At 44.5% G+C, this 13,907-nt stretch overlaps 1 protein-coding gene across 2 annotated transcripts in view; it reads right to left on the bottom strand.

Annotated features, from left to right (window-relative positions):
• PPP1R12A (protein phosphatase 1 regulatory subunit 12A) overlaps positions 1–13,907 on the bottom strand; it is a 163,363-nt gene that overhangs the window by 97,922 nt on the left and 51,534 nt on the right. For both annotated transcript variants that reach the window (XM_081083374.1, XM_081083375.1), the window contains exon 2: positions 8,712–8,842. In XM_081083374.1, the coding sequence (XP_080939500.1) occupies positions 8,712–8,842 (131 nt within the window). The remainder of the gene's footprint in view (positions 1–8,711; positions 8,843–13,907) is intronic.

Below are 13,907 nucleotides of genomic sequence, written 5' to 3'. Positions count from 1 at the left end.
TGGTAAAAACCGATCAAGTAAAGAAATGAGGCAAATGAACTGCTGTGTGCAAAGACACTATGATGTGAACCAGCAAGGACTGTCAGGAAACTAAAAGTAGCCCAGTACTGACATAGTGAAAAACGTGGAAAGCAATATGAGAAGTAAGAGCTAGGAAGATGCCTGATCATTCCCAAATAATCATATTTTTTCATAAATAATATTAATCATAGAGGCTACGTAGGTTGGCCAAGGGCACAAGACTAGCAAATGCAGAACCAGGATTTGGAACGAATTTAACTCCAAATATTTCATTTAGCAGAGTGACACATTTTCCAAGGTTATTCCTGGTTTGTAACAGTTGTCTCTACATTAGTATTAATGGGGCCTTTTACCCTAACAAGTGCTCTGATTTGGGAGATATCTTCACCCTTTCTCTTAGGCCACCACCATGCTATATCTTTCTAGGCCCAAGAAAACTAGGGTTTCATTAACTTCTCACATTCATTAGTGGAATTAATTGCTGAAAAAGATAATGCTGATAAAAATAATCATGCATTTGGAAAAGTTTGGGGCTATCACCTTAACAAATAACCCGTTATATACTAATTTCTATAAACAATGTCATAATTTAAAAAAATTCTTATGGCAAAAAAAGAAAAGTCATTATTTTCTAATTTTAATTTGGTTCGGAGACACTACGTATTATACTTCAGCCATAAATTCTAACTTCCGATAGGAAGGTAGTTAGATCAGCAAAATTCTAGTCAAGCTTAGTCAAAATAGGACCTAAGAAGCTCATATTCCATATCCCATCTCCCCAAAAGTAAAAAGTTATAGTTACTCTATTGAAAATGTTAACATTTGAGCAGACCGTTCACCCCCCTCACACTTGTTTACTGGCATGTAAAAAACTGGATATGCCAGATTCTTGCTTTTCCAGAGTAGACAGAGGCAAATATTAAGCCAGACCAATGGAAGTACCTTAAGAGGAAATAAGCTGCAGTCAGAGGGTTCCCCTCCCTTGACATACACAGAATACGGAGAAGATAATTTCCACTCCTCAACCAATTTTTATTTTGCTCTTGGTGTGGGCATATGGAAAAACACAATTCAGGAGCTGTGGTGATCATCTTGCACTAAGCGGGGGGACAGGGTAGGAATAAGGTCTGTCTTTGGGAAAGTCAGATGAAGAAAAAGCCTGAAAGACCCCAGGCCCTAGATCAGCCATGGGCAAACTACAGCCAGCGGGCCGGATGCGGCCCATTTGAAATGAATAAAACTATTGAAAAAAAAGACCGTACCCTTTTATGTAATGATGTTTACTTTGAATTTATATTAGTTCACACAAACACTCCATCCATGCTTTTGTTCCGGCCCTCCGGTCCAGTTTAAGAACCCACTGTGGCACTCGAGTCAAAAAGTTTGCCCACCCCTGCCCTAGATCAGTGGTCGGCAAACCGCGGCTCGCGAGCCACATGCGGATCTTTGGCCTCTTGAGTGTAGCTCGTACAGTGCGATTGAAACTTCGTGGCCCATGCGCAGAAGTAGGTTTTCGGCCTGGGCGAGTCTATTTTGAAGAAGTGTTAGAAGAAGTGGGGGGTGCCGGTCGGTTGGCTGACGGGAGACGCGGTGCAGGCGGGCTGCGGGATATGGAGCGTGGGGGAGGTACATTGTTTTGAGGTACATTTGCTGAGGTCAACCCCTTCCAACTCTCCCATCTACACTCGGCTATCTGAAATAAGTATACAAGATGAGTGTGGATGGGAGAGTTGGAAGGGGTCGATCTCAGCGAAAGTACCTCAATCAGATTGAGGACGTTTTTAGCAAAGGCCAGCTTAGGAGTACCCTAATTAAGTTAATAACAATGTACCTACCAATATAGTTTAAGTTAAAAAAATTTGGCTCTCAAAAGAAATTTCAATCGTTGTACTGTTGATATTTGGCTCTGTTGACTAATGAGTTTGCCGACCACTGCCCTAGATGATCATCAAGCAGTTTTATAAACCTCAATGCCCTTCCTCTTAAGTATCCTATCTAATAATAGAGAAACATGGTAATTAGCATACGACCACTACCCTTCCCATTGGCTAATCAGGGGGATATGCAAATCAACTGCCAACTAAGATGGCAGTTAATTTGCATATGTAGGCACAATGCTGAGAGGCGAAAGGAAAAGGACAGAAGAAGCCCCCTGCCACTGATGGTGATCCGAAACCCAGTGGGGAGCTAAGAGCTGGGGGCCCCAGCCGTGATCAGAGAACCGGGTGCCTTTGCCACCCCCAACCAGTGATTGCGGGAAGCAGGGGTGGAGCCCGCGATGGGAGCTGGGCAGGGGCGGAGCCGGCAGTCCGGGAAGCTAGGGGTCCCTTGCCCTGGCCTAAAGCCTTGGCCAAAGATGTTAGGCCTGGGCAGGAGTGGAGCTTGCAATCAGGGGAGCTGGGGGTCCCCTGCATAGACCTAACGCCTTGGCCAGAGGCGGTAGGCCTGGGCAGGGGTGGAACCAGCCATCGCGGGGAGCTGGGGGTCCCCTGCACAGGAATAATGCCTTGGCCAGAGGTGTTAGGCCTGGGCAGGGGCGGAGCCTGAAACCGTGGGGAGCTGGGGGACCCCTGCCCAGGCCTAATGCCTCAGCTAGAGGCATTAGGTCTAGGCTGGGGCAGAGCAGGAGATCGCGGGGAGCTGGGGGTCTCCCGCCCAGGACTAATGCCTCCACCAGAGGCCTTAGGTCTTGGTAGGGGCGGTGCCAGAGATCATGGGTAGCAGGGGCGGAGCCAGGGATGGTGGGAGCTGGGGGTCCCCTGCCCAGGCCTGACACCTCTGCCGGAGGCCTCAGGCCTGGGCCAGGGGCGGAGCAGGCAATTGGAGAATGATGAGGGTCAACTTCTCTGGCCGAGGCATCAGGCCTGGGCGGGGGGCAGAGCCAGCAATCGGAGGGGGTTGGGGGTCCCCTGCCCAGGCCTAAATCCTGGGCCAGAGGCATCAGGCCTGGGCCAGGGGCGGAGCAGGCAATCGGAGGGGTCTGGGGGTCCCCTGCCCAGGCCTGACGCCTGAGCCAGAGGCATCAGGCCTGGGCAGGGGGCAGAGCCAGTGATGGGGGGAAATGAGGGTCCCCTGCCCAGGCCTGACGCCTCTGCCAGAGGCGTCAGGCCTGGGCAAGGGGCCGATCCTGCAATTGGAGGGTGATGGGGGTCAACGCCTTTGGCCCAGGCGTCAGGCCTGGGCGAGCGGTGGAGCCGTCAATTGGAGGGGTGTGCAGGTCCCCTGCTCAGGCCTGATACCTGGGCCAGAGGCGTCAGGCCTGGGCGGGGGGCGGAGCCAGCTATGGGAGGGAGATGGGGGTCCCCTGCCCAGGCCTTACACCTCTGACGGAGGCATCAGGCCTGGGCAAGGGGCCAATTTGGCAATCGGAGGGTGATGGGGGTCAATGCCTCTGGCCAAGGGATCAGGCCAGGGCAAGGGTGGAGCCCGTGATCAGGGGAGATGGGGTTCCCCTGCCCAGGCCTGAAGCCTGGGCCAGAGGCGTCAAGCCTGGGGCAGGGGTGGGTGGGGTGCCAAGTCGCAGATTGATGTGAACTACAGAAGAAGCACCTTTTCTGACCGCTCATTGGTTAAGCTCCCTGTATGCCACTGGTAATATTCTTCGTAACTTGGGTAATAAGAATCCAAAACGGTGATCTAGGGTTTTTCACCACACGCCTGGTGAAAAAAACAAAGGTCCGCTGCTGGAGGGCTAAGAAATGTCATATCCTGCCCTAGCCACTTTGGCTCAGTGGATAATGCCTTGGCCTACCGATGGCAGGGTCTGGATTCAATTCTGACCAAGGGCATGTACCTAGGTTGCAGGCTCCTCCCTGGCCGGGGCCCAGGTCAGGGCTCATGCAGGTAGCAACCAATCAAAGCGTTCCTCTCGTTTTGATGTTTCTCTCTGTCTTTCCCTTTCTCTTTCACATTCTCTAAAAATCAATGGAAACATATCCTCAGGTGAGGATAAAAAAATAATAAAGAAATTATTATTATATGAAAGACACATCTTGAAAATGCCTAAAAAAAGTTGTCATTTTTTCATGGTGATGGGACTGGAGTCCGTGTTGATGAAAAAACCTTGCTGGCTGTGGTGACTGGCAGTGGCTGCAGCAGTGGGGTGATGGGGCTGGTGCCTTCCCCTGATCAGCCCAGTCACCTCCCACAAAGGGAGGCCAGACTGCGGGTTAGACCCACTCCCCAAGGGGAGCTGGTAGCGGGCCTAAGCAGTCAATAGGACATCCCCTGAGGGCTCCCAGTATGTGAGAGGGGGCAGGCTGGGCTGAGGGACACTCCCCCCACCCCCCTGCATGAATTTCGTGCACCGGGCCCCTAGTCCTATCTAATAAAAGAGAAACATGGTAATTGGCGTACGACCGCTACCCTTCCCATTGGCTAATCAGGGCGATATACAAATTAACTGCCAGCCAAGATGGCGGCCAGCAGCCAGGCAGCTTAAACTGAACATGAGGCTTGCTTGCTTCAGTGACGGAGGACTCCAACATTCCCCGCCTGCCTTGCCGGGCTCTGAGCCTGCAGTCTGAACACTGTAACAAATATAGAAGCTAAACAAAACCCCAGAAACCTGCTTTCAGCGAGCTGGGATCTCAGAGCTGGAGTTGATACAGAGTTTCGATTACAGAACCTAAACAAACCAGATACCTACTTTCAGCAGCTGAGGCCTCAGAGCTGGAGCCAAGCCTCAGAGCTAAAGCTGGCCCAGAATAAAAAAAGAAAAAAAAAAGAAAAAAGGAGCGGTTGGGAGCTTCAGTCCCAGCCTGAAAACAGCCCTCAGCCCCTCACCCAGACTGGTCAGGCACCCCAGTGGGGACCCTCACCCTGAAGGGTGTGTGACCGGCTGCAAACAGGCATCATCCCCTCACCCAGGCTGGCCAGGCACCCCAGTGGGGACCCCCACCCTGATCCAGGACACCCTTCAGGGCAAACCAGCTGGCCCCAACCCGTGCACCAGGCTTCTAGCCTACATAGTAAAAGGGTAATATGCCTCCCAGCACCGGGATCAGTGTGACAAGGGGGAAACTCCCAAACCCCCTGATCGCCCTGCAGCCCTGTGTGTGACAGGGGGCGGGGCCACAACCTCCCTATTGGCCCTGCTCTGTGCCTGATAGGGGGGAGCTCCCCAACCCCCTGATCGCCCTGTGGCTCTGTGTGTGACAGGGTACGGTGCCCCAACCCCCACACCCCACGGGCCCTACTCTGTGTGTGACGGGGTAGAGCCATAACCTCAACATCGGCCCTGCCCTAGTATGACAGTGGCGGCGCCCCAACCCCCTGATCCGCCCTGCTCTGTGCGTGACGGGGGGAGCTCCCCAACCCCCTGATGGGCCCTGCTCTGTGCGTGACAGGGGGTGGCGCCGCAACCTCCCCATCGACCCTACCCTGAGCGTGACTGAGGGTGGCATCGCAACCTTCCAATCCGCCCTGCTCTGTGCATGACAGGGAGCGGCGCCCCAACTCCCCAATCGGCCCTCCTCTGAGCCCGACCAGGGGCTGCACCTAGGGATTGGGCCTGCCCTCTCCCACCCGGGAGCAGGCCTAAGCCAGCAGGTCGTTATCTCCCGAGGGGTCCCAGACTGTGAGAGGGCACAGGCTGGGCTGAGGGACCCCCCCTCCCCCCCGAGTGCACAAATTTTTGTGCACCAGGCCTCTAGTATATTATCTATAATAATAAAAGCCTAAGCGACCATTACAACCGAACAGACAACTGAACAGGCTGTGTGGGACGACTAGGCCGGCAGGGGGGTTAGTGAGGGATGACCAAACAACTGAACAGCAGGCTGTGTGGGGCAACCAGGTCCGCAGGGGGGGGCAGTTAGGGCGATCAGGCCGGCGGGGTGGGGGTGGGGGGACAGTGAGGAGTGACCAGGCCAGCAGAGGGGGGCAGTGAGGGGCGACCAGGCCAGCAGACGGGGGCTGTGAGGGGTGACCAGGCTGGCGGGGGGGAGGGGGGCAGTTGGGGGCAACCAGGCCGGTGGGGGGGCAGTTAGGGGTGAACAGGCCATTGGGGGGGGAAGTTGGGGGCAACCAGTCCAGCAGGGGGGGGCAGTAAGGGGCAACCAGGCCAGTGGGGGTGGGGGGAAATTAGGGGCAACCAGGCTGGTGAGGGGGTGGCAGTTAGGGGCAACTAGGCCGGCGGCGGGGGGGGGGGGGGCAGTTGGGGGTGACCAGGCCAGTGGGAGGGGGCCGTTAGGGACGATCAGGCAGGCAGGCAGGTGAGCAGTTAGGAGCCAGCGGTCCCAGATTGTGAGAGGGTTGTCCAACTGCCGGTTTAGGCCCTAAGGATCGGGCCTAAACCGGCAGTTGGACATCCCCTGAGGGGTCCCAGATTGGAGAGGGTGCAGGCTTGGCTGAGGGGAACCCCTCCCCGGTGCAGGAATATCATGCACTGGGCCTCTGGACCTCTATAACAAGAGCTCTTATTCTTTTTTTTTTTTTTTTTTAAATATATTTTATTGATTTTTTACAGAGAGGAAGGGAGAGAGATAGAGAGTTAGAAACATCGATGAGAGAGAAACATCAATCAGCTGCCTCCTGCACATCTCCCACTGGGGATGTGCCCACAACCCAGGTACATGCCCTTGACCGGAATCGAACCTGGGACCTTTCAGTCCGCAAGCCGACGCTCTATCCACTGAGCCAAACCGGTTTTGGCAAGAGCTCTTATTCTTTAGGGCATTTTAAACTTGATATACTCACTTGCAGCTAAAATCATCCCAACTGCCACAATGGGTTATCAAGTCTACAAAAATTATTCCATAGGAAATTATTCAGGACAATTATTATCTTTTCAAACTCAGAAGCATAAATCAAAAAAGAAAACACAAGGATTAAACATCTAAAGAAAGAAATTGGGTTTTCATTTTCCCAGGAGAGATAAATGAAATAATGGTCAAAAGTTAACACATATGAGTACTTTCTATGTGCCAAATACGCTTAATGAGTTATGTCAGTTAATCCTCACAGCAAACCTAGAAAATATCATTCCTATTCTATAGAGGAATAGAGGAGAAAACTGAAGCTTATTAAAGTTAAGAAAGGTCATACCACTTGAGTGGTTAAGGAAGCCTTCATAATCCACCTCAGTCAACCTCAGTGTCTAATAGTACCAACTATTTAAGAACAGCTAAAGATAAATGCACATTAGCTATTTTTTCTATAATGAAGAGATACAAGTCCTCTGATCTTGAAGGAGTAAGGAACTTGAGAACCATAATTATAATTATGAACAACCACTATTGTTTTGCAATGGCAAAAAGACCTCCTTTTATTTATTTTTTAAATATGTTTTTATTGGTTTTTAGAGAGAGAGGAAGGGAGAGGCAAAGAGAGAAACATCAATGATGAGAGAGAATCATTCATCAGCTGCCTCCTGCACGCCCTCTACTGGGGACTGAGCGCAAGCTGGGCATGTACCATGACTAGGAATCGAACTGGTGACTTGTTGGTTCCTGCGTCAATGCTAAACCACCAAGCCACACGGACCAGAGAAATCACATAAAGAAGGCAAGGCCCAGAAAGAAGAAACAAATTACTAAAAGATGTCGTGCAGTTAGTGTTAAGAGTCAGTAATCAAACCCAATGCAGAGCTTTTGATTCCAAAGTCAGAGCACTTTTCATTTCACCAAACACTACCTCTCCTTTAAATTGAAGTATCTTCAATATACATGGTGTGTGTGTGTGTGGGTGTGTGTGTGTGAAATATACAAAGAAATAAAACTGAAAGTTTACTAAGAGAGATTTACAAAGTTAGCTGAAAAGCTTTGATGTGAGCAGACAGACAATAAGTGTTTGTAGTGTTGACACAAAGTAAGAAGAAAAACAATTGAGTAAAAAAATTATTTTGTCAAGATATTCATACTTCCTGTTAAAAGCTTAAATAATTGAATTTTCTTAGAAAGTACCCACTCATTAAAGGTAGTTAATACAATGACTCTTTCTCACTGAATTTGGAAGTAATCTTAATAAAAACTAAACAAGCATAAATTGACTAAATGGAGAACTATGTATCATATTCTCACTATAACGAAGTAACCAAATTGAAAATTATCGTTAATGTCCCCTAACAATTCATAATTACATAGAGATAGACTTGAATTATTTGACAATCCTGTACATGTATTCAAAAGAAAAGGAGATGGGGGTGAAGCATGTGTACAATCAATTACAGTGGGGCCTTGACTTACGAGTTTAATTCGTTCCGTGATGGAGCTCGTAACTCAAATTACTCGTATGTCAAATCAAAAAGTGAACGAGTGAGACACGTGATGCTGGGCTGATGTTGTGGCGTTCACTGTGACGTTCGCTGCGCCAACTAGCGGTGGGGTATCTGAAGCTGGCTCGTAACCCGAATTTTAGCTCGCAACTCAAAGCAAAAAATCGGCCGAGAGACGGCTCGTATCTCGAAAAACTCGTTAGTAGGGACACTTGTAAGTCAAGGCCCCACTGTACTCACATTAATACAAAGTACCAAAAGCGAGAGGTGGGGAGACAGGGTGAGAATCTCATATGGGTATCAATGAACTCAGTATTAGGATTCCCAAGAACCATTTATTCTCTTTCTGGGAAGAATAATTTTCATTAATTACAGTAATATAACATGTTGCTCACTTACCTTTAAGAATAATTTCTGTAAAATCTAAGGTCTCTATAATTGTATTTGAATAAAAGTAAACAGAGAACTGGCTTACTCTGCAATATCGAGATATCCACAGGAAGCAGCTGCGTGTAGTGGTATCCAGCCTTCATTATCAGGTTGATTAATATTTGCTCCATTTTCTACCAGAAACTTCACCATATCGACATTGTCATCAATGCAAGCCTAAAAACACAAAAAATTACAAGAAGATTTGATTCAACACTCCTAATAACTTAATAATGCAACAGAATTCCTACTTTGCAGCCTTTATAATATAAACATTCTCTGAAAATTAGTCTGTTGCTATTTTGATTGTACTGCCATCAAACAGGCCAATGTACTAAGAATTTAAATTGTAAGAGTCCTTAATTAGATACATGTACAACAGTAGTATATGTGACTAGACAATGCCAACCCCATGGGAAAAACAAGTACATTTCATTAAAATGAAAACAATCAAAACTTTGTAACTAAGCACCAAAAATATCCTCCATAGCAATGGTTCCCAAAATGTGGTCTGCTAAGGGGGGAGACATCCTTTTAGAGAGCTGACATGGTCAAAACCATTTTTAAAATGATATTAAGATGGTATTTCCCTTTTTCACTGTGTTGACATGTGCACTTAAAGGTGCAAAAGCACTAGTGGTAAAACTGCTAGTACCTTAGCACAAATTAAGGCAGTGGCAAAAACAAACAAACAGTCTCTAACAATCACTGTCTTTGCACTATGCCCATAATTTTAAAAAGGCTATTTTTATTTATGAATGTCCATTACAAAGCAGAGCGAATCATAAATTTTATTAAATTTTCATCCTTAAATATACATCTTTTTAATCTGTGGAACTAGACAGAAGTATGCATATAAAGCACTTCTTATAATAATAGTCCTGACGAAAGCACTTATGAAGCTGAGATGAAAGCTGAATCTGCCCCTTTTTCCAATGTAACATTTTTTTTTACTTAAATAACAAACCACTGTTAGTCTAACTTAATTTTAACTTCTAGTATTGTAAACATTAATACATACAATTCACATAAACAAAGCTCTTTCAATAATTTTTAAGTTTCTCTCTCATCGATGTTTCTCTCTCTCCCTTCCTCTCTCTCTAAATAAAAACATTTTAAAATTATATTATATTAGAAAGTAGTTTATGCTATTTGAGCGGCTTGAAATAACAGAACTATTTATAAGCTAATTGTTAATTTTTCTTGAGAAAAGATATTAAATTATATTCTCCTATTTTGCGAAGAGGCTCCAAAGCAGTATTCTGATTTTTATCATCAATATAAAACATACTCTATTTAATAAATGCATATAATACAAATATGATTATTGGTTTTTAAAAATGGAATATGTTAAGAAAGAAAATATGATTCTACATAATAAAAGCATAGTATGCAAATTGTCCCCTCTACCGAAGTTCTTCCGGAAGTTCTACCAGAGAGCAGGCCAGCCAGGGGAAGGAAGGGAGGCCCCGGCCAGCAGCTGGCAGCCACTAGGGACATTGCCAGTGCACAAATTCCATGCACTGGGCCTCTAGTTCTTTATAAAAGGATATGGGAAAATGTTCACAATATATTAAGTTTTTATTTTTTAAAAAAATTTTAAATATATTTTTATTGATTTCAGAGAGGGAAGGGGGAGAGAGATAGAAACATCAATGATGATAGAGAGTCATTAATTGACTGCCTCCTGCCCGCCCCCCACTGGAAATCAAGCTAGCAACCCAAGCATGTGCCCTGACCGGAATCTAACCATGACCTCCTGGTTCATAGACTGACATTCAACCACTGAGCCACACTGGCTGGGCTTTTTTTTTTTTTTAATTGATTTTTAGAGAGAAAAGAAGGGAGAGGGAGAGATAGAAACATGGATGAGAGAGGAACATCACTGACCGGCTGCCTCCAGCACGACCCCTACTGGGGATCTAGCCCGCAACCTGGGCATGTGCCCTGACCGGGAATTGAACTGGTGACCTCATGGTAGCTGGGTCTACACTCAAAGGCTGAGCCACACCACCCAGACATAATATATTAAGTTTTTAAAAGAGGATGCAAACAAATTGCCTAATGAGTCCAATTTTACTAAAATTATATAAACAAAATGACTAGAAGAATATATGCTAAAGGTTAATAGTGATTATCATTGGTTGTGAAACTGAATAATTTTTATTTTCTTCTTTAAATTTTCTATATAAAGAAACAACCAAATTGCTACTGAAAGTGTAAAATTCATTTAACTCTTTCAGAAAAAGCATTCAACAGTATCTACTAAAAAGTGTATATAAATGATAAATAAATGGTATGGACTATATGTGGGGGGTAGAGATTCTATTCTTGTAATAGAATTATATGCATCAAGAAATAAAGAACATGAAACAAAAATAACTACTGCTACTGTCAACAACATGAATTATCCTCACAGACATATAGATGAGTAGAAAAAGGCAGACAAAGGATATAATATACTGTAAGTTTCGCCCTGGTGGGTGGTGGGTTCAATTTCCAGTCAGGGCACATACCTAGGTTGCAGGTTCAATCCTTAGTTGGGGCGCATATGGGAAGCAACCAATCAATGCTTCTTTTTTTTTTCTCAGAGTCTCTCTCTCTCCCTTCCTCTCTCTAAAATCAATAAGCATACCCTTCTTGGGTGAGGATAAAAAACACATAAAAAACATAGTGTAGGTTTCCAATCAAAGCTAATCTCTGGTGGTTAAGCTCAGAATCATGGTTAAATGTATGGAAAACTGATGGGAGGGGCATGAGGAAGCTCTCTGGAAGATTGGAAATGTTCTCTACCTTTCTGATTTTTTACTTAGACATTGAATACACGTAAAAATTTATGGAATTATACACTTAAAAGCTGTGTAGTCTATTGTATATAAATTATACCTCAATTTAAAAAGAAAAAATAATAGGCTGCCATTTACTGAAAGCCTACTATGTATTACCTCCAGTATAAGACATTTACCTTTTTCTAAATTGTACATGCTAAAATGTCTTTCTTTAATTTCTATCCGCTGCCTCCTGAAGCTTCACATATCAAATGGAATTACTCTTTTAATGGTTAACCTTTAAATATTATAAAAACCTTCCCCCTTAACAATTATCACATATTTTAGGCTAAATATGCCTAATTTCTTTAGCTACTCTTCATATTATATATGATAAAAACTATATAGTACACCCCAAGGCCCTAGGAACACAGAGGATGGAAAAGGTCATATTATAATATGGGAGACTAGTCCATAAATAACAATGATCATGTAAGGGCATTAATAGCAGAGGGTAGAAAGTTCTAAAATATCACTAGTGACATAAAAAGATATTCTTTTGCCAGGCCGGTGTGGCTCAGTGGTTGTGTGTCAACCTGTGAACCGGGAGGTTGTGGTTTGATTCCTGGTTGGGTACACGCCCCAGTTGCGGGCTCAATCCCTTAAGGGGGCTGTGGAGGAGGCAGGCAATCGATGATTCTCTCTCATCGATGTTTCTCTCTCTCTCCCTCTCCCTTCTTCTCTCTGACATCAATTTAAAAAAACCCTATTTTTTAAAAAAAGATAGTCTTTTAACTCGAATGGTCCATATAGTCTCTTTGAAAAATATATATTTGAGGAAAGTTTTGAAGATTACATAGGAATTGTTCACTTAGAAAGTTAACTGGAAGGAACTTCAATGAGCAAATGCACTACGATTTTTAAAAGAAGCATGGAATAACCAAACAGCAAGTCATCCAGTGGTATAGAGTATCTATAAATTACAAAACAGGATAAGGCTAGGTCATAAAAGGTCTAAATATAGTGTGTGTAAAAGATTTGAATATAATGCAAAGGTGACTGGATTGGATACAAAGGTTGTATTAACCCTTTGCGGTCATATTAAATTTGGACATGGGTGTCGTACTGGTCGGAATTAATTTCCATTGAAAGAGCAGTGATACATAACATGCAAGATTATGAAGGATAAACAAGATTTATTAATTCTTTTTTGGAACTACGTCACTACTAGTAGAATCACTACAAACGTTATCACTTTCTAGGTCAGAGTCAGTATTCAAGGTGCCAAAATAAAACTCTTCATCGTTACTTTCAGATTCGCAGTACACTTCTTTCGTTAACTTCCTTTTTGCCATTTTGGAGTATTATTTTGAAATATCTTAACAAGCGAGAATGCCTAATTACAGTTAAACGTAATTTGTAAAGCTTTATTTGAAATTCTGCAAAGTATCTCCGAAGCTTGTTGATTTCTTCACTCTCAAAAGGCGACTGACTGGCCACGGTATTTTGCATGGCGAGTGTGGAATGACCGCGTTTGTCTATATTGAGTTTCGATATCTCCGATTTGTCGGGAAAATGTTTTGGTTCATGACAAGGTCGCTTAGACACTTAAGAGCTTTCGGAGAAATTATGAACTGATAGATGAATGAATAGAGTTAAGATTCGTACGGTTCCTTGCTGTGGTGGCTGAGAGCAGACATAAGACCGGAACGGTAAAAAAGCTTTGGTGGCTGAGAGTAGACAAACGACCGCAAAGGGTTAAATCTGCTTTCTATTCCTACACATCAGGGAACCTGCTACATTGAGCCACTCAATTGACAGTGGCTCAATTCAGCAGTAGGGTGAAGTAGTAGAAAACATTTTAGAATTTCAAGATGATGTTTGAAAAGCTATTCAGAGTTTTTAAGCAGAGGGAGTGACATGATCAGATCAATATTTCAGAAAGAATACTGAAAGCAATATGAAGAGGGAAGAGTACTCAGACTGGATCTATATTTTAAAAAACTTAGGAGAAAATGTGCAAGATTAATTAAAGATTAAGTATGAAGAGTGAAGGACAGAGAGAAGCCATTCATGGAAATAAATACCACAGATTCAAGGAGCAGTTTGAGGAAAATAAGATGATTTTTAGCTTTGGATATGCTGAATTTATAGGTATCTGTATCTCTATCCAATCACCTGTATCTAGTGGCCAACTGGATACGCAGATCTTTGAAAATAAATGTGGGATGAAAGTATCAATTTGGTTGGAAAAGAGGAAGTAAAACTGTCCTTATTTGCAGACGACATGATATTATACATACAAAACCCTAGAGACTCCATCAAAAAGCTACTAGACTTAATACATGAATTTGGCAATGTAGCAGGATACAAAATTAAACCCAAGAAATCTGAGGCATTTCTATACACCAATAGTGAACTTTCAGAAAGAGAGATTATAAAAACAATCCCGTTTACCATCGCACCAAAAAAAT

This window comes from Myotis nattereri (assembly GCF_964212035.1).
Source record: "Myotis nattereri genome assembly, chromosome: 2".
Taxonomy (NCBI): domain Eukaryota; kingdom Metazoa; phylum Chordata; class Mammalia; order Chiroptera; family Vespertilionidae; genus Myotis; species Myotis nattereri.
Note: the sequence above shows the minus strand (reverse complement) of the source record. Positions and strands in the feature narration are given on the sequence as shown.